General features: G+C 42.9%; 1 protein-coding gene, 1 long non-coding RNA gene and 1 pseudogene across 2 annotated transcripts; all 3 read right to left on the bottom strand.

The window, feature by feature from the left end:
• Positions 1–11,787: 11,787 nt before the first annotated feature.
• On the bottom strand, positions 11,788–13,382 carry LOC103639857 (uncharacterized). Its single transcript, XR_559592.2, has 5 exons — positions 13,338–13,382; positions 13,195–13,250; positions 13,004–13,079; positions 12,092–12,251; positions 11,788–11,918 (listed from the first exon to the last, which is right to left on the bottom strand). It is a non-coding gene; the product is annotated as an uncharacterized lncRNA (long non-coding RNA).
• Positions 13,383–15,540: 2,158 nt separating this feature from the next.
• LOC103639867 (actin-like) lies at positions 15,541–16,491 on the bottom strand (annotated as a pseudogene).
• Positions 16,492–17,680: 1,189 nt separating this feature from the next.
• LOC103644980 (isoflavone reductase homolog) lies at positions 17,681–18,939 on the bottom strand. The gene is made up of 2 exons (XM_008668120.1): positions 18,640–18,939; positions 17,681–17,701 (listed from the first exon to the last, which is right to left on the bottom strand). The coding sequence occupies exons 1-2, from the start codon at positions 18,937–18,939 to the stop codon at positions 17,681–17,683; spliced, it is 321 nt and encodes a 106-aa protein (XP_008666342.1).
• Positions 18,940–22,073: the final 3,134 nt, after the last annotated feature.

Raw genomic sequence — 22,073 nt, forward strand, 5'->3', positions numbered from 1 at the left:
TAATTAGGGTTATTCTAGGGTTTTGAACATTTTTCCTCCCTTGAGGTGCATGATGAGTTTATGGTATGTTTCTTGAGATGAAAACTACATGTTTGAGTTTTTGCTTTTCAATTTGGTGCCCTTTTTCTCAATTACATTCACATGTGATAATGTTCACAAATGTGGTTGTGGAGAGGAAAAGCCTAAGTAACACCTGGGGTGTTACAACCCTCCCCCTTAAAAGAATCTCACCCCAAGATTCGGGTCGGGGTTCTCTAGGGGTGAGGAGAAGGTTACGGCTTGCTTTTATGATGTGGGTTTGTTGTTAAGGTTCTTTAGAAAACTGCTCTTCGAATGTCATCCTCTTTGCAACTTTAGAAGGAAGTCCTTCTTGTTTTAGTTTTATAGCTTAACTTGGTTTATGTTAAGATCATCTTTCTTATATTTGGATTCAAAGGGTAGGGGGGCTTGGGTATGGTTGCGTACCGATTTCCTTAGGTAGACATTCGGGGTAGTTCGAGCGCAGAAATTCCTCAGTCTCCCAGGTAGCCTCTTCCTCCGAATGGTTGCTCCATTGAATCTTATACATTTTGATCGACCTCGCTCGAGTTGATCTTTCCTTGCAATCCAGAACCTTGGAGGGGTGCTCTTGGTACGATAGATCTGGATCTATCTCCACCTCTGGCTCTGCTATGACCTCTGTTGGTAACCGAACACATTTCTTCAATTGGGATACATGGAACACATTGTGGATGGCAAATATTTTTGGAGGTAGCTTCAATTTGTATGCCACGGGTCCACATGCTTCTATGATTTCATAAGGTCCAGTGTAGCGAGGGGCTAACTTGCCTTTGATCCCAAACATTTGCACTCCTTTTATGGGCGATACTTTCAGATACACGAAATCTCCCACTTCAAACTGGAGGGGTTTCCTTCTCTTGTCATGGTAACTGTTTTCTGTGGCCTGAGCAGTTTCTAGGTTCTTCTTGATCATTTTGACTTTTCTTTTGGCTTCCGACACTAGGTCGGGCCCAAAGATTTCTCTTTCTCTAGGTTGTGACCAGTTGAGGGGTGTTCGACACCTCCTTCCATACAAGGCTTCAAAAGGGGCCATCTTCAGGCTAGATTGATAACTGTTTTTATAAGAAAACTCTGCCAGAGAGAGATACTTATCCCAGTTCTTGCCGCTATCGATTGCACAAGCCCTTAGCATATCTTTAAGAATTTGATTTACCCTTTCGGTCTGACAATCAGTCTGGGGTGGTAAGATGAACTTCTTATCAGCTTGGTTCCCAAAGACTCTTGCAATTGCTCCCAAAATCTGGCTACGAATTAGGCTCCTTGGTCAGAGACAATTATCCGGGGTAATCCGTGCAAACACACAATTCGGTCAATGTACAACTCAGCGTACTTATGAGCCTTATCGGTGGTGTGCACAGGGAGAAAATGTGCCACTTCTGTCAATCGGTCCATAATGACCCAGATTGAATCATGATGTCGCGAGGTGGTTGGTAGACCCACAATGAAATCCATGCTGATGTCATCCCATTTCCATGTAGGTATCGATAGGGGTTGCAAGGCACCAACTGATTTTAAGTGGCTTGCCTTTACCCTCTAACATGTGTCACATTCTGATACATATTGGGCTATCTCCCTTTTCATCCTGGTCCACCAATACAGGGGCTTCAGATCATGGTACATCTTGGTGCTTCCCGGGTGCATGGAGAATTTGGAGAGTTGAGCCTCATCCAAGATTCTCTTCTTGAGGTCTCTATTTTTAGGAACCACCAATCTATCTTCAAACCACAATATCCCCTTGCTGTCTTGGCGAAAGCACTTATACTTCTCCACTTTCTGATTAAGATTCTCTTTGATGATTTGCACTCCCTTATCACCTATTTGGGCCATAATAATCTGGTCTAACAAGGTTGGCTCAATGGAGTTATAAGACAAGGTACCAGCAGGAATCACCTCGATCCTCATTTTACTCAACTCATCACACAAGGTGTTGATGCGAGAATCCATCACCATGCAATTGCATTGTGACTTTCAACATAGGGCATCTGCTACCACATTGGCTTTCCCGGGTGGTAGTGTACTTCCAAGTCGTAGTCCTTGATCAATTCTAGCCATCTTCTCTATCTCATGTTGAGATTAGCCTGAGTAAATATGTACTTGAGGCTTTTGTGATCTGTATAGATGTTGCAGTGGGTTCCCATCAAGTAGTGCCTCCACATTTACAATGCATGAACCACAGTTGCTAACTCTAAGTCATGAGTGGGATAATTTTGCTCATGAGGCCTGAGTGCTCTTGATGCGTAGGCAATGACTCAGTTGTCTTCCATCAAAACACAACCCAGTCCAGTGCCAGAGGCATCACAATACACATCAAACAACTTGTTGTTGTCAGGCTGCGCTAACACAGGTGCTGTGGTCAGATGTTGCCTTAGGGTGTGGAAAGCCTCTTCACATTTCTGACCCCATTCAAATTTTGCTCCCTTCTTAAACAATTCTGTCATGGGCTTAGCGATTCGAGAGAAATCCGGAATGAATCATTGGTAATACCCGGCCAATCCCAGAAAGCTCCGAATCTGATGAACCATTGTTGGTGGCTTCCAATTCATCACCTCTTGCACCTTATCTGGATCAACAACTATTCCTCCCTCAGAGATAGTGTGACCCAAGAATTTGATTTCCTTTAGCCAAAAATCACACTTGGACAACTTGGCGTAAAGATGGTGCTCCCTCAGGTAGCTCCTCTAGAGTAGTGAAGTTGAGTTTCCCTTGCCTAACTTGCACTTTTTGCTTACTTCCTCTGTCTTGGTTGGGTGCTGGCATCTGCCTTGGCTGATTCCGTGGGCAATTCTTGGCATAATGGTCTGTATTACCACACGTGAAGCATTTGTTTCCATTCCCTTGGCGGAACTGCTGCTGCTGCTGCTGCTGAGGTTGATTGTTCCTTGGAGCGGGAGCAGGGAAACGGTTAGGTGCTTACTTCTGCTGCGGCGGCCTGATGACCCATCTTCCTGCCTGCTGCTGGAATCCCCTGCTCTAATTGTTGAAGACAATCCGGAACCTCTAGGGTGGAGCTGAAGTCGTTGACATGGTGCCTTCCTCTTCTTTTCTGCCCAGTGAGCTACAATACAGTCCTCCTGTGATATGGCAAGGTTGACCAGTTCATTGAAGCTGTCAGCACGAACAGTGTTCAGGCGCTCACAAAGCTTGGTGTTAAGACCTCTGCGGAAATGGTCTCTCTTCTTCTCATCTGAATTTGCAAGATAACCCGCATACTGACACATGTTGTTGAAGGCCTGGGCATACTGCAACACAGTGCAGGTTCCCTGAGTTAATACCAAGAACTCATTGAGCTTGTGATCCCGAATCCCTGCTAGAATATGGTGTCCCCTGAAAGCCGTCTTGAACTCTTCCCATGTCACCACGTGGTCAGTGGCCAACATGGCGCGGAAATGGTCCCACCATGTCCTAGTAGGTCCACTAAGCCGTTGTGCGATGAAACGGGTCTTTGCGTCGTCAGGGCACTCTCCTGTGAGGAGTGGGAACTTTGAATCCACAACCCGTAGCCACACATCGGCGTCCAGTGAGTCCTCTGCGTTGGTGAACAAGGGTGGTTGCGTGCTCAAGAACTCCTGGTATGTTGCCACGGCCGGAGGGCGTGGCTGTTGGCCTCCACCATACTGCCGAGGGTGGGGCTGGCGCTGCACCAGCTGTCACAGAATCTCATTCTGATGAGCCATGATCTCCTGCATCGTGGGAGCTGGTGGAGGTGGCGGGGGAATCTGCTCGTTTAGAACGCGACGCTGCCTAGCTACCAACTGAAAACAGAAATTTTCGCTATTGTTACCTCGATTCACGATTCCGAGCAATATTCTTTATATAATATGGATAAAATGACATAACATAATATTGAACCAAATGAGGATAACATGACTGCATTCATTTCATTGCTCATAAAAGTTTTTTCCTGGGTTACAACATTTTAGGGGAATTCACCCATAAGCCTAGTCCAAATCTGATACCAAACTAAGGTCGCGTGGGTTCCAATCCTCCTAATACATCAAAATAACCCATCAACCCTGAGTGGTAGAGGCAACACTGGATGCAGGTGAAGGGGCATTCCGGAGGGAGTCGTATTCAGACCTAGAGCTGGCTCTAGTTCCTCGGGATCCTCCTCCCCCTCGCTTCCTGCCTCATTTGCCTCCATGTCCTGGTGGTGCATCTCCATGTGGTCATTGGCTTCCTCAAGTTCCTCCCGCACATCGTGGAGTTGGATCTCCAGGATATCGATGGTGTTATCCTGGATTTTCACCTGCTGCTCTAAGGTTGCGATGCGCTGGCTAAGCTATTCCACCTGTAGGTCTTTTTCTACCAATTCCGAAGACAAGTGAACCACGAAGTCCTCTCAACTGTCGAGAGTGATCTTAGTAGCCTGAGCAAGATCAGTGAGGTGTGCTATGGCATCACTCTGCAGGGCCTGTAGGCGATACAGTGCGCTCATACACTGAACAGTGATCCTCCCAACTTGGTCTGGATGCATAAGCCACATGTCCTTCACGTGGCTCACTCTGTTGCACCACATGGGGTCATCCCTCTTCTCAGCGGGGAAGAGTCCCAGTGGGTGCATCATCGTCTCCAAGGGATGATACCCACAGAAGGTTGTCAGGGCTTTCAGCGCTGCAGCCTTAGTGGTGTCGTCCGCCCTGAACCCGACAGTCTCGGAGTTAAGGGAACGCCAACCCGACTGCAGAGGGTGAGTGTAACACCTTAGTGTTACTTAGGGTTTTTCCCAGTACCCCAACTTGTGATCCTTATCACATGTGGCCCTATTGATGCAAGAGACACCCAAACTTAAGGGATTAAAGCCTAAGTTAAGTCTTTTTAAGCTCAAGAATGATACTATAAGGCACATCATGCACCTCAAGTGAGAAAATCATTCAAAACCCTAACACTATTCAAATTGGCCAATTGAGCATAAAAAGGGAATTAGAGGAAAGACTTGGGAAAAATACAAAATCTTAATATGGGCCAATTAACAAAGTTAAAGTGCATTAAATAAACTACAAAATGTAGTCAGGAAGATTGATCATTTGGATTTTGCAAAATTCCCAAAACAACCCATGCAGTAAAGCCTCTATGGAAAATTCAGAATCTGAATTTTGACATCTTCCCAAAGATCAGTTGTGTTCTTTGTTTTTCAAAACTCGAATCCACAAAGTCCAAATATCAAAGTGGCGCCAAACTACCTTGAACACACCCTGGTGAAGTTTGAGAAATTTTCTCAACCGTTTGACATGATCTTGGCGCGGATTACCTCGGGACTCGGCCTTGTGACACTGACACATTGGCGACGTGACAACTCTCTATCCATGACCCAAAACCACTCAACTTCCACACACAAACAACATAGCTCAGTCGGGGGAACATATCTTACAATGAGATCTTGCCCAAATTTGCGAAGATTTGGAGCCTATGAACACTTGAAAGCGACCACACTGCGTGTCACCACGTGTCCGATCGCGTGCTCAAGTGCTCGGTCGCGCACTGGCCGCTCTCTGCGCGCGCGCCGCGCACGGTCGGCTCCTTCCCCCGCGCCTGTGCCCAGCCATGCCCGAGGGTGCTTATAAGTCCCCCTGGTGCGCAGCAGTTCACCCCCACCCCGCCTCAATCCCCGAGCAGAAACCCCAACTCCGGTGAGCTCTGCGCCGCCCGCCATTGCTGCCCAAAACTCACTATCGTGGCTAGGACATTTTGGCTACCCATTTGCCTAACCGAGAGCACCAGAGGCTTCCCCGCACCCTTCCGCAGCTTGTAGTCATGCTTAAGCTAGCTCTACCACACTGGAGAAGCCCCGCCAGCGCCAGCCGCTCACGGCATACTGCCGAAGTGTGAGTACCGGTCATGCCAGCCCTCCACCTCCCAATCCAAGCCTGGGAACAGCTTCGCGAAAGCCCTGCCAAGCTCCTTGAGCCCTGCCTCGAAGGATCGCTGCACCCGACCCCCGGATCGAAGCTCACCGGCGACCTCCAACGCCTGTGCCCGTGGACCCGCTTGTTCAGCTCACTGTCGGCAAAATCTCTGACGCCCCCAAGTTCATCGAACCGACACGCTACCGCACCACGTAAGCGCGATTTCTCGCCGTCGTTCGCTTACTGTTCCGGCGAGGGAGAGAGGAGCGCGGGTTGAAGACCTCAAAAACCCGAGGGTCTTTCTGCTATGTCAGTGACCCGTAGAAACAGTAGACCAGGGGCTCTTTTGTAAGGCGCCAGGGAAAAGAAACCCAGGGACCCGAGCGCAAAGCGGCATTTCTTTTTGGTTAATTGAAAATACTTTTAAATCTGCAGTAGGCTTCAAAAATTCATAACTAAATGAATACTGGCCCAAAATTCATGAAACCAATTTTGTTAAACTTTGTGTAGCGAGAGCCTTCAAGTAAAAATATGAAATCACCTTTGAACAACAGCAAATTTTAGGGTTTTGACTTAAGTAGGAAAACCCCTTAAACCTTAAAAATAAGAAAACTGGTAGGAAAACTTTTAGACTAGGCTTGAGAAAATTTATGGAGATACTTGACGAGTAGTTACATTGTTTAAAAATGTTGAGTACCCTACTACCCAAGATTAAGTAAATTTTATTCCCTAGGACATATTTTTAACAAAACCTTGGAAAAATAAAAAGGGCCACTAAAAAGGAAAAACCAGAAAGCCATATTATTTTCCTGGCATGATTAGGTGATAAAGTTCATGTGAAAAATATTTGAAACCCTAGTCCAAAACTGATCTAGAATTTATGATTTTATTTAGGTATTAAGTATTTAAGAAAGATAATGATTAAAAATAAGAGGACATCTTCAATAGTGACAAGAAAAATTTAGTAGACCCTTGACCACTATTGTACCACTGTGAAAATAGTAACCACCCCAGAATATCACAGTAAGTGGGCTAAACAAATAAAACTAGGAAATTGCCAATACTTCAAAAAAAAGAGAGACTAACAGTGGGAAACAGTAAGCAACCCTATTTTCCCCTAAATAATTATGATGTATACTGTCAGGGAAAAATATAAAACTAAGGTAGTTGTACAGTGGAAATACACCCCACCCCTGTCCCATGAGAAAGATTATATATTCTAAAAAATCATACCACCCATCCTCTATAAGTAAAAATAACTAACTTTAGAAATGATTGCTCTTGCACAAAGAAGAATATAGAAAGATTAGGAAATCTGTTGTTTGACATTTTCAAATATAGTAATAGTAGAAAGCTCCATGAGGCCCTAAAACTTTAGAAAATCACAATAAAATGACCAATAGGTGTCATTGGCTAAAACTTGGTACAAAGTCATATTATTGCAGCTAAATGCCGAAAAAATAAGCCTTAGGGAATTCGAACCCCTGCTAGCACTGCGTAAGACAACCCGTCAATCTGGAGTTTAGTAGAACTCGCTTTTAGTCTTTCTTTGTTACACAGAAATAGAAGTTTCTAGGTGAAAGCTCAGTTTATCCAATTACATATTAATACCTTAAGATTCTGATGGCATCACTTTCTCTCGCATAAGGTCCAGTTGATATCAAACAAAGGTGGATCCTGCAGATTTTATCACCCAGTGGCGAAATGCAAGTGTTTACAGTGCCCGGGATTTGGTCCATAAGGGGTAAAGATCTGCATTACTAACCTACAATCCGCGGGTGGATAAGTAGATACACGGTCTTGCGCTTCGCAAACATTTGAAGAACTATCTTATCGCGCCACCGACTTGATTTTAGCTTTTATGATTTCTGTTGTAGTTCAAAGCACCCCCTCTGTCCTAAAACTTAATATTTTCGTACAGAGTGAACCCTTAACATTTTAAACCCCATCTTTTGAGACTAAGAATTATACACCAGTGAGAAACTACAGTAACTTTTACATAATTTTTGGGAATTTATAAAGCTATGTTGTAGTTCAAACCCACTTTAAAAGACATAATAGAAAAGGGGAAGAGAGAGAAGTGGTAAGAGTGATAAATCTCACCCATAATGATTTCAGCAAGGGTCATGATAGACTTTTCACTAAGACACTAAAAGAAGACCAGTGGGACACCCAAATAATCTGACCATTTAAACTTGACCATACTTGACCTTAAATGGCTATGTATACAACTAGAACTTCCAATAGTAAGATTAAACTTTACCTTATCAATTTGATCATTTTTATTACTACTACATTGCATATCATGGCATACATGTATCTCACTCATTGCATTCATTAGATTGCAACCTCGCTGACAGAGAGTACGTGCTCATTCCTGAGCAAGGAGCTGTCCAAGAGGAAGTACAGGAGCCAGCTCCCGAGCCTGCCACCGAGGACCTTCCCGCAGCCCCAGCATTTGAAGGCAAGCCCCAGTCTTATGCATAACCATTTATATATGCTACTTTACTACACTTAATGTTTGTAGGCTTGTAATGTGCACTTAAGTGTAGGAGTTGATTGAAACCCTTAGTTGCATGAACTCAGGATTCCTTTTTAAGATGGATACTAGTATACTAGGTCGAGTAGCTGCTTTGCTAATCAGGATCTCGGTAGAAGTCAGGTGATTTTTCTAGCACTCGCGCGAGGTCAGGCATTGATTGTATTCATCTCGATACGGGATCTATGATGGTTTATGGACTTGGATCCAGGGTGAATGCCTTTTCTATGAGACAGAAATGGAATTAAGGATTAATGTGTGGATACCTGAGTCAAGCGTTTGAATGTACTAAGCACATATCGGGAAATATGGTAACCGGTAAGCCGAGTACCTGAGTGAAGCTAGGCGCAGACTTTACTCCTCACTCGTCCTGAGACTGGGTCTCCCATGCTAGCTATGGTGGGTACAAGTGCGGTCACTGCACAGCGGCAGCCGGGGTCAGTGGAGCATTGTATGCCAAGGCGGTGAGTCCTGGCCGTGAACGGGGAATCGATGGGGACGGTTGACGTGTGTGGGGATGGAGTGCCCTTACTTGTCGTGTGTTTAGGTTTACCTTGCAAGGATAAAACTCGATTCGAAACGTCTGCTTCTCGTAGCTAATGAGACTGCTTGATCCCTTGTACTACATTGAGTAAAAAGTGAAATGAGGTTTTACTTGAGATAACATGTTGATTGTGCTAAATGATTGTTACCATGTATGCTTAGAAGGAGCAAACCTAGCGAAATTAATGATGCTAGCATTAGAAAAGCTAAAATTGATTTTAGACTCAGCTAGTGCTTTTGGCAAACCAAACCCCTCAGCCAAACAGTTGCATGGTCTAGAGGTAGAGGAGTAGACTCCTCACACTAGGTAAGTCTAGCTGAGTATTTGTATACTCAGCCTTGCTTGTGGCACAATTTTTGTAGGTACGCTACAGGACATGGTTGATGGTGTGACTTGGCCTTCCACCCTGCCACCAGGTTGGACGGTTGAGTGGGATGCTGCTCCGGCAGGAGAGGACCAGGAGGAGCAGTGGGCTAGGCCCTGCCCTAATCCTCAGTATTCGACGTTATCGATTATCCGCTGCACTTTAATTATGAACTTGCTTTTCTATTGTTAAAACTCCGATCGTTGTAATAAATCTAGTACCTTAACTTGTGGTTTCATGTTTATTGTATTCTCTCTGTGACTCACCTTCGAGTGAGCTAGTGGTATTCGATACTTGGGAAGTGGCTTTATCAGACTAGATCTCAGGGACTGATGGGTTATTCTGATTTAAGTGTGTTGCTGCCTCTGAGGCATGACGTGGGCACTTAAGCTGGAATAATCTGGCGGTTCCGCCATTGCTGGTATCAGAGCAAATACCACCACAAAGAAATCAATAAGTCGTGAATACCATATTTTCAAAAAATAAAATTTGCTTAGAAAACAATATTGGAATCGTCAGGACTAGAACGCTAGACCTAGGACGAAAGGCCTTCAGAATAGTGGGAAAACATGTGGCTAATTAAGTAGGCCATATGGGCCAGTCTTAGAATTGCAAGGATGCCTTAAAAGCACCCTTCTGATCGGTGAGGAGACGTTCTTTCCAGCATTTCTAGCATGCATGCATTATAAAACATGAAAGGATTAAAAATTAAAGGAGAATGCATCTAAGTAGGAATGTAAGGTTAATAATCTCTACTAATAATTAAGATCCCTCTGTAGACCGCCCTTGCCCCCTAAAACCCCGCGCCCACCTCCACCCACCTCCGCCCACCTGCGCACGCCGGAAACGTCGCCACCAAATCCGCTCACCACCGCCCACCTCCGCACGCCTGCGCGCGCCGGAAACCTCGCCGCCAAATCCGCCTACCTCCGCACAACTCTGTTCGCCTGCTCCCAAGCCGCAGTCCCGCCGCAGTCCCGCCGCGTCCCACCTCCGCCCACCTCCGCTCGCCTGCGCAGGCTGGAAACCTCGCCGCCAAATCCGCTCACCACCGCCCACCTCCGCTCGCCTCGATCCCAAGCCGCAGTCCCGCCTCAGTCCGCCGCGAAATCTGCGATGCCGCCCTACCACCATCCCCACGCCGCGCCGCAAGCCCGCCGAGACCGCCGCGAAAGCCGCTCGCACGCCGCAATCCCACACGCCCCACACGCCTCTGCATCCGACGCGACCTCCGCGAACCGCCCGCGCCGACCATTGCTGCACGCCATGGTGGATCCATGGAACCCCGCACGCCTCAAACCAAGCCACGACCCTTGGCGAACCGCCCTAACGCCCGCCCTAACGCCAGCACGCGGCAATCCCGCAAATCCCGTCGTGGCCACTGCAGCCACCTCAAATCCGTTGCGCGTCGATTGCGGCGGGACAAACTCCCTAATCCTACTCACTACGCCTTACATTGATCATATCCCCGCATGCCAACATCCTCTTTCCCCTACATTCCCAAGCCCCCGTCCCTAGAGGATCCAAAGGAAAAGGAGCTTGCCCCTCTGCCGGAGAGGGAGGAATTCTAATATTGCTTCGGTCGCGGGTGCCTCAACCAAGGTATGCTATGCGTTCTCCTTCCAGATTTGTTAATCCGCGTCCCTAGGGCAGATAAATTCATGTCAAAATTAGAATGGGGACGAGACCTTATTTTCTAGGGGAAGTTCCTTTAGAATTTAAATACCCAAGGTTCTAAGGTATCTGCAAGGACAAGTATGTTCTTGTACAAGAGCAGGTCATGCGGCTTGAGAGGGATGTAGTGCTATGTATTTTGGACAACTATAGGAACTTTACTGTTAATTCGTTAATAGATGATGCCAAAAGCTGCATTACATGCTTCCAAGATTTTCAGACAGAACTCCCAGATAAACAATGATTAGTTCTATGTTACCTGTGGCAGCTGTTACTTGGGATTTGATAGAATGCCCTTTGTCCTTAAACCATTCGGCAATAAATGGAACACCCAAAAACTTTAGTTAACAGAGGAGAATGGCATATCTACCAGCTGCAATTTTATGTTTTTACATCAGATAAGAGGTCGGTTTCAAACTTTGTTTTCAGTTCTTAGTTAAGAGGGCATTAAGAAACTCGAATGTGCTTCTTGTGCTTGTATTTTCTGGCATTTAGGCGAAGAAACTCAATAAGTGGTTGTAAAAAAACAGATATCCAGTTATGTTTCAACGTTCAACTAAAGTTAATAGTTTTAAGAGTGACATCAAATGCAGTAATACTTGTCAAGATATTTAACTATATCTTGAACCATATAATAAATAAAAGAGACAAGAAAAACTTATTCAATACCATATGCCAACTAAGAACACAGACAGCATAGAATCAAACGAAAAAAACATATTTAGCATCGAGGGACAGAATGGCTGATTAGTAATGGCTAAAACCTGCATTTCTAAGTTTGGACACCTCTGCTTCAGCATGCTGGATGAATTCTGCCTTATTTCCTTGCACATAGATGTGTAGCCGGTTTTTCAGTGTCTCTGCAAGTTTTTCTTCCCGATCCTTTTGAACAGCCTGCAGTTTTAGTTTTTCACCGAGCTTGATATTATTGCAGAAAGAGTATGAAATGCAAAACAAAAAAACAGGGATAGGAATATGTGATATTGACCAACCAACAACCATGATGATATTAAGTTATTAACCAACAATCTGGAAGTTTATAGAACAATCCGGCTAAAGGAACGTACCTGCATTCTCTCTTGCAGTTTTCTTGCATCAATCTGCTCATCTTAACCAAAATTATCAAGTGAAGCCATTGATGCCATTGCCAGCTGACCAATATATTCCTCAAAAAGCTCACTACCAAACAGAATTGCAAAAATTGTTGCAGGATCAATAATCCCCTCCCTGTCGAAGATATTTAACTATATATTGAACCATATAATAAATAAAAGAGACAAGAAAAACTTATTCAATACCATATGCCAACTAAGAACACGGACAACATAGAATCAAAAGAAAAAAAAACATATTTAGCATCGAGGGACAGAAGGGTTGATTAGTAATGGCTAAAACCTGTGGCAGCTGTTACTTGGGATTTGATAAAATGCCCTTTGTCCCTAAACCATTCGGCAATAAATGGAACACCCAAAAACTTCAGTTAACAGAGCACAACTTCTTACCTAGAAAAGAACAGATGAGAAGAATAGCCTGAAGTGCACCTCTGCTTCGCTTCAGGATGCTAGATGAATTCTGCCTTATTTCCTTGCACAGTGATGTGTAGCCGGTTTTTCAGTGTCTCTGTAAGTTTTTCTTCCCGATCCTTTTGAACAGCCTCTTCAGCAGGGGATATAATTTTCTCTAAAGTTCCAAATACAATATACATGATGGTTAATCATGAATCCTGACTCTCTGAGCTTGACACCCTCCCTTTTGGTACAGCCTCTGTTTCCTACTAATAAGATGCAGCAGAATCATGCCACTTGGTAGCACTTCAAGTTTTATTTTCCTGCTGAGAGCAGCAGCAGTGCCAAAAAAAAGGCACTGGACTGGTTTGAAACAGTTTGATTCACATAGAAATAAGAAACTTTCCCATGTTCCAGCAAGCCCTGGTTCCATTGAAAAGCGGCAGCAAGTAATTTATTTGTAACTGAACGTACATTGAGATGCTGTCTTTCCCATGCGAGTCATAAGCTTGGCGCTGTGTAGGGTCACTGAGAACTTGGTATGCTTCTCCTAGAATGGACAAAACAGGCATTCAACGAAGCATCAAGCAGTCTGCATAAAACAATATCAGTACAATTATCAAAACAATAGTTTTTCATTTTACATCAAGGGAGGCAACACTCACTCAAACAATAGCTGATAACAGTCCTCGAATAATGACATCCTTCTTGATACAGCAACCTGATTCTCATAAACAGATATCAGTGCATCAAATAAAATTTTATAACCTACACAAATGATAAGCAAGTGAGCATAAACCCAACTCACTTCAACAATCTGTGACCAGCCAGTCAACATGTGAAGTTGGGCAACCTGCTCTTCAAGATTTGTGTTATATCGCCACGCCCATTTGAGGAAACGATGAACTTATTCTTTTAGTCCAGCTTTCTCAGGCTCAGTTAATTGTGAGTTCAATTCTTGTGAAATCTAAGTAACAAAAAGAATTCATTAAACATGAGATCAATTTTGGAAAAAATGAACAGAACAAGGACACATAAGAATGAACACATAACCTGGAGAAGTTTTTCATGGAAAGCATCAAGATCAATCAGTCGGTCACCTCTCTCTGAATAATAATATACACCATCATTTTCAAAATTGGCAGAGTTCCTTAGGATCATTTCAATCTGTGTACCAAAATGTAGTTAGAACTAAAATATCTATGGAACTGGAAGTTTAAAGGCCATACCTTCGATTCGATTCCCAAGCTGGAAAGCAGCTGTGGATACTTCGTTGAAGTATCCGGACATCTAAACTGTAGAACCTCAAGCAAGTCCAAAACCTAAGTGCAACGTTTCAAGTGATATAAGGATCTTGATAATGGCTATGTAGATCAAATAACAAACTTGGCTAGCAAATAAATAAGAACCAAAGTAGCTTAAACAATATTTGGAAACTTTGTTTCAAAAGGAAAAAAAGTAAACTGCATGAAGAGTAACACTGCTCCTTGTCATGATGGATTTACAGTGAAGTTTTTTAAGTCGTTGTGGTATATGATAGGTGGTGACATAAAGGAAACGTTAGATGAGTTTTTTTAACCTGACTGCAGTCCAACACTGATTTAGAGCATCTAACCAAATGAAAATGCTTGCATTGGAGGTGCAGCCCAAAACTTCGAGATTTCTTTCCATATTTCTGTCTAGATTTCAGAGAACATGTACAATCTTTCTCTGAGACAGTTAATCGTGGATTACAATAGCTAGGTGTGCGAACCCATTTTCTATGCGTGATTCGATTTGCTATTTGCTTATGCACAAGGGGTGGTGCAATGACTAAGTGCTTTGTTTCCTCTGTTGGATGGTATTGAAAGAAGGAATTGAGAATCGAAGTTTTACACTCATCTCCTTTTGTATATACTTACTACCTTCTATCATTAGTCTGATTAATATGCATTTGTTCATTGGCTATGATGCAAGCTACACCAAAGTATTGGACTGTCGTTGTCGAGTTATTTTCAATGAATTATTGAAGTGATAAATTTGTGCGGTTTCTGGTACATTTCAGATTGTGTGAATTTGGTAAAGGGAGCCAAGGACAATCATTTGAGGGTTAAGGGACCTGTCAGGATCCCTACAAAGGTTCTCCACATCACCACTCCCAAGTCCCCTGGCGGTAAAGGTATCAAGCTATTTCCTATCCTCTGCTGTTGAAGCTGTTCTCCACATAACTTGCATTGGAGCTATAATCCGAAGCAGAGGTGAAGGCTTTACCAATCTACCTTGTTTTATGTTACCCTGTTTTCTGTTAAGTATGTTTGGGTCCTTCCATGGTCCCTTTTCAGCCTTAAGGCAGCCTCCTTATTCAATTCACTGAGCATTTTTTAACAAATTAAATAATAATCATAAGAGATCAATTAAGAAAATATTATGCTATTGTTAATTTTATTTTGGATTCCATTTTTTTTCCTTAAACAGATTTTTCTTACTACTATAACATGTAAAACTATTGTATCTATCCTGCACCATGGGAGGTGATTTTTGTTATTTTTACGTTATTATCTACTCCCTGTGTTCCTAATTATTGGTCACTTTGGCTTTTCTATAGTATAATATTCCAAACTTGTGTGTATTTCGGGTATTTATTGGGGTAGTCTAAAGTTTATATGCATACTTCCTGTATATAGAGGTTGATGCTATTTATCTAATGATATTGGTAAGGCTTAGCTAATAGTATGATTTGTGTACGGTGAGTTGTATCCGTTCACAATTCTCTTTCTCATATGATCCTCGAACCTTCTATTTTGTATCTGCCATTAAGTACAAGAACAAACACTTTATTATTTATCCCTGTACAAACGATTTGAAGGATAAACAATTTATTATTTATCCCTGTACAAACAATAATATCTGTTTCATGAAAGGATAGAACAAACAGCTCCAAGTAGAAATCATCAACACGCACGCCACGCTGGGGCACTGGCCACCAAATGTGAAACCTGTTCCACGTACTGGAGTGCAGAAATGGACCCAGATCTCACAAAGACGCAAACTGTACGGGCGACAACTGACACCCTTGCATTGTAAAAACCCAGACCAACTGCGCACATCAGGAACATCCTAATATGGCACTGTTGTTGGGGAAAGAAAACTAAACTGACCTGAGGATCTATACCACTGAAGTACTGCACACGTTTCTTCATGCAGTACATCAATCGACTTTACCACCTTGCACAATGCTCCATGGCCAACTGCTCTTCAATATCCAGAAAGAATGAAGAATGCTAGAGAGACCACGGGACAAACTTGCATCCCAACTAACTGAAAATGCAAGCAACAAATGTACTGCTCCTGAAATTCAGAAGCACTTCATGTGGACGATGCCCGGACCAGATTCGTCATACTCTTCCTTGGAGATCCACATCTACAACACAATAAAAAGACTAAGTCAAATTTCAAATACAATAGATTGCAGAGCAAGCAGAAACGTCTCATTTAGATTTTGAGAGGGTAACAACCTGCTGAAAGGTACTGAGGGAGGCCAGAATGGAACCACCAATCCAACACACTGTACTTCCTCTCCGGCGGAGCAACCACCTTCACCTTCATGCTGCTAGGGGCAAGTGCAGTAATCTCCTTGCTCATGCGGTCACCAATACCTGAGAACATAGTGGAACCACCACTGAGGACAACATTACCGTACAGATCCTTTCTGATATCGACGTCACACTTCATGATGGAGTTGTACGTGGCTTCATGGATGCCAGCAGATTCCATGCCAATGAAGGATGGCTGGAATAGAACGTCAGGGCACCTAAACCTTTCTGCACTGATTGTGATAACCTCGCCATCGGGCAGCTCGTAGCCCTTCTCAACACTGGAGCTGGTCCTGGCAGTCTCCAGCTCCTGTTCATAATCAAGGGCACTGCAGGCAAGTTTTTCCTTGATGTCCCTGAGGTTCATGATTAAGAAACTGAACTTGACTTTGTGTTAAAAAACTGATACTTGACTCATGCGAGTATAAGCTTTCAAGCAATTCGCAGAGACAACCAGACTTTGGTGCTAGATGATAATCGATCCTGGGACCTGTGGGTTATGGGCCCACCACGCTTCCGCTGCGCCACTTTGATGTTTACGTCCATTTTATCTAGCAGTGTTTATATCATAAACACAAACAAAAGATAAAACCGCGAACAAATAGATTAGAACAAGCATGAGAGAGCGCAAGAAATTAATACTCAGTATACATAATGTTCGAACTAAGGGGGTCTAAATTTCCAGGCCCAAGTTTTTGTTTTTTGATGGTAGTCTGCTGGCAGAGTAGCATCATTATGCTCCAGTTTAATTACCATGCATCCTAGAATAGTAAGAAGTAATAAACAAATCTGAAAGTAGCAGTGACACCTCCTCTAATATTTGGCTATTCCCTATTCTCTGAGAGTAGCAGAACTATACAGATTATTTAACTTGATGCAGAGATATGAACGGCTCCTCTAATACTGCTGCATCATAGGAGTTTGTGTTTGCAAACCATTTTTTAAAAATAAAAACAGTAGTAATCTAGGAATAATTCATGATGCACACTAGGTCACTAGAAAAAAAAAGGATTCTTCACTCTACCCATGTTTGGATCTTGAATCGAGAGTCAAGACACATACAACAAAACTCGAAATAAAATAACACAAAACACACACATATCAAAGTGATATATAACCAAACTGACAAGATAAAACCTCAGCTAGATTACCTCCGCTGCGGAAGCAACGATTCTGTTTGTCCGCTTTCACTGCTCAGACTGTGAAGTTACCAAGCCCAAGTTTCTGATAGTAGTCTGCTGGCAGAGTATCATTATGCTTCAGTTTAAACTACCATTCACCCTGAAATAGTGAGAAGTAAACTAATGAGTCCTTGGACTGACAAGCCAATCAGAAAACTATATAAGGATAGATTATATCCTCAGATTACTGTTATAAGTACTGTTGTTTGGTGATTTGACCAAACACATGACAGAACACTCCTCTGATAGTTGGTTGTTCTCTGAAAGTAGCACAACTGTAGACATGAACACCTCCTCTAATAATGCATTATAGGATGTTAAGTTTTTTCTCGCCCAGCAGAAGAAGAAAATAATGAAAAAAAAATAAAAAAAATACTTGTCTGAGCAGAATGCTATATTCAGAATGTATTTGAATGTATCTGTGGCAGTGTTAATCGTTAAAATGTCCATGGAGTCAGGTAAACCCCACAAAAAAAGTATGATGACACCAAATCGCAACATGCCGGTCATCAGCCAAAACTAATGTGCACAAGTGTTCATGATTAAGAAACTGAACTTGACTTTGTGTTAAAAAAACTGATACTTGACTCATGCGAGTATAAGCTTTCAAGCAATTCGCAGAGACAACCAGACTTTGGTGCTAGCTGATAATACAAATTATTCATTATGTTGATACTTGATTGGCCGTAAATTTGTCTGCTACCATCAGACCATGCACGTTTCATTTTTTTTATGGCCAACAAACATATCACGTATATATACCCATTACATGAATCGTCTGAAACCATACTCCTATTTAGATGCTTGAAGTCATCTCCAGTTCTTCACCGAGTGATCTGAGAGCAATTTCCCGGTTCCGCTACTCTACTATGGATCAGCAGAGCATGCAGCTCAACGCACTCTGAATCATATATACTCCCATGAACTGACTGAGTAACTGGACTGGACATGGTTAACTTTTATCACATAAACCAGAGAATCCAATCAAACAAAACACAACGGAGGTACTGTAGAAATCATAGGACACGCAGTAGGAGTACAGGACTACACGTACGCCGGTAGCTTTTGCTCGTTATGTTGGATAAATTTACAGCATACCAGACCACCTATCCGAATCCCAGAGCCGAGGCGAGCATGACAAAAACAGCAAAATCGACACGAAAAATCGAAGTCAACACCGACGGGAAGTTCGAGCGGGGATCTATCGAACTCACTGTCTACAATGAATCGCTTCCTCGGATCGAATCGGTGGCAGATCAGGGGGGACACGGCTATACCTCGGCGTCGTTGATCTACCCCATCCGCCTTGCTGCCCTCTTAATTGCGTCGAACCCCACATGCCACCCAGAGTTCTGACCCTTCCCATGTCGCCTTTTGGTGAGTTGTGGCTGCGGATGTGCGCCCCGGACATGGCCGAGACCACCACGTCGCCCTGCGCCACGGCGGCGAGGAGGCCCGCGTGGTCCTCCAGTGACGCCTCCACCAGCCACGCGCCTTGGGCCTTGAAGGAGAGCAACATCTGGAGCTTGTCGATGTCCAGGCCGATCTCCGCCCGCAGCAACACCAGCATCGGGTGCCCTTGCGCCAGGCTCGCCCGCACGAGCCGCTGCCCGATGTACGCAGTGCCGCCCACCACCAGCACCCGGCTCTTCTCCATGGCTCTGGCTCGCGAGAGGACGACTGATGGATTGGGACGATTGAGGGTGCGGCAGCAAATAAGAGCGCATCATCAGGGCGGCCTGAGGCGGATTGCGGAGGGCGGGCGGGGATTACGGCGTTCGCGGCGGGGAAAATTATCAATCTACCTTGTTTGGTTTATTTGGAATGGCTAAAAACTCACCACTATATTAGGTCTGTTCTTTTCAACTGCCAGTAAGGTTTTAGGCATTGTGTCATCAAAGGTATTTAGTATGAGCTGCAGACGCCGTACTTGAGCACCAACTGGGCAATACAAATCCGTCATACGCTATCATGCATGCCATCCACCTCTGCATGAGCTGCATACTCGTGAACTACAAGCCTTAATCATAGTCACACCTACAGTCCAAAATAAGTGCTCAACCAACCAACCCACACTGCTCCTATGTCGTGCTATATCAATGCATTGGACTATTTTACAATTTAGTTTAAAATATTTTCAACTGGTAATAGGTTTTGATGGAGCCAGCTGTATTGAACCGTGAAAGAGTTGCATTGGACAAGAAAAACAGGATGCCTGAGTAAGTTATATTATAAACAATATTTAACACAAGATTTCGCTATCAAATTTATGAACGTTATTTAGTTGCATGTTTAATATAGCTTCAGGTTGTTCGATGACTATAGCGATGAAGATTTTTATGGGGTACAACGGAAGTATAGTATTGTCACTCGAGTTGAAGTTAAATTCCCGATTGAACCACGTTATCGTGACAGGCAACATTACATTTTGTCTGACATCAATGTAAGACAACCCCTCTCTAGGTATCATTTACATAACTATATATAATGTTCGTACCACAATCTATTTTGTGCTGAAATCAAATTAGGGAGCCAAGATCGAGGCCATTGCAAATCGGTATGAGATAGTCAAATACTTCAACAGTTTGCTCCATGAAAAGCATGTCTACAAGATGCACAATGTATGGTTTGGTCTTAATCCGGGTGCATTTAATTTTCGACACCTAAATGGTACCATGGAGTTGTATTTCACCCACCAAACTGTCGTAGAGCCATACGCTGTCCCAGTTCAAATGCCGCCATTTCCAAAACATATATTATTGAACCTTGATGATATTGCCGAGCTGCCAAACAGGACTTTACTTGGTAAGAATATATCGATCTTCTAACCCTATTAAAAATTCATTTACACAAAATTGAGTATTAATCCATATTAAATTGTGCTTTTTGTAGACATTATGCTATTGTAGTCCACTTGGATACAATCCATCGCACAATGTGGGGTACATTCAGAAAGATTGTTATAATGGATCCTAGGTATATTACATTAATATATTACCAATATGATGTTAAATCTATTAGTACTAATCTATTCTTCACAAAATCAATGTCACAAGGTGGTCTTTACATACCATTAAAGTTTGGGGCGATTTACTAAACAAAAATGCACTACGCTGGGTGTTGGCTAATGAGAATTATAGCATCATAATTGGGACCATGTTTCGGCGGTTCAGAAAACAAGGTACAACATATGTTTACGCCTTGCAAACACATTATTCACTAATTTTTCTTTTATAATGATTAATATTGAATATTTAAATTTGCTATTCTAGAGTGTCTCGAATCAACTGACCATACAACAATACACTTCAAACCGTTCCATCATAACACCCATTATTTTGAACGTAAGTATTTTATAAGATTACCTACATCAAAATTATGTACTTGTTTTCATTATATTGTGAACTGAGTATACATGTGATTAAATGTTGCACTCATTGCAGCAATTCAAAAGGCTTTGGTGGCGCGGAACGATTGTCAGTTTGCTGTTAGATATCTTGACGAACAAAGGCGTAGATAGAGTCTGTAACTTTTGCAGATCTGAATTTTATGATGGAATACATGTACTTTTATTGATGCAACTTACATGTGTCAAGATTTGTAAAACATTTTGTTCTACTGTGACATATCAATGAATAAGTGGAACATCAAATCGTTTAGCCCGTACGTTTTCCATTTAGAACACTAATATTGGTTTAATGTTGTGTCATGTTTGACATTAAATTAGTAACTTCGCTCGTGAAATTATGTCAAATATATAGATCAAATCCAGAACAAATTTAATGTACATTCGGTATACTGAAGCCCATCTATAGGAGCTATAGGCGTGCACCAGGAAGATATTCCACATCAACAGAGTTATGAAAACAATTACTTAGCGCGTCACCCATATCTATCTATGCAGTTCAAACTTGGAATATAATACAATATCTTGTACGGACACCAAAATCGTTCTCCTATCACCTCTCTCTAGATCTTATCTCTTTATTCTTGGTTATGATGCTTGTTTCTATAACCTCTATTACCAAGGGCATCTTTTTTTATCTTCTATTCGCTTCGTTTATTGCAGTCATATCATTTCACCCTTGGTTCTTGCAGTATTATTTTTATGCTCATGTTTTCTCGGGTACTGTTCTTGTTATAGATCAGATGGGACATAATGCCGGTCGCAAACCATTCACAGACATCTCTAGCAATATCATTAGAGGTAAAGGTCAATACACAAACTAACCATACATCGTCGAAACGTAGTAAGTAGGGAACACTAATACACTAACTTACATTATAGGTGATCAAAATGAATTGCTCGGACCAATGGTCGATGCTAAGGAGCGTAAGAGGAAACGGGATAGGGAAAGATATGCAGCGATGTCCGTTGAACAAAAAAACGAGAAGAATAGGAAGCGTCGTGAAGCACGTCAACAAAACAAGGGACACAATGTGATGCCCAATGTGTCAGGAGGTGATGAAAAACGTCCAATTTTAATTAATAAATCTGCGCATAAACCTACAATTGGAAAGTAATTGTGTTCATATTTTATAGGTGACCAAAATGAACAGCTTAGGTTCTATAATCAGACACCAAGGCGGAAACAGGGAAAGTTAGAGTACATAAGAAAACGTAGAGCACTGCAAGCAAGCACTTTGAATCAGGGGTCCATCGCCATGGAGGTCCCAACATATACCTCTGAGGTTGTACACCCTACAACAGATGTATCGGAACCTGATTCATCCTCTGATAACGCATGCGACTGGGTTATCCCTTAATAGACCAGTACACCTTTCATGCCA

The sequence above is a fragment of the Zea mays genome, chromosome 1 (genome assembly GCF_902167145.1).
Source record: "Zea mays cultivar B73 chromosome 1, Zm-B73-REFERENCE-NAM-5.0, whole genome shotgun sequence".
Classification (NCBI taxonomy): Eukaryota; Viridiplantae; Streptophyta; class Magnoliopsida; order Poales; family Poaceae; genus Zea; species Zea mays.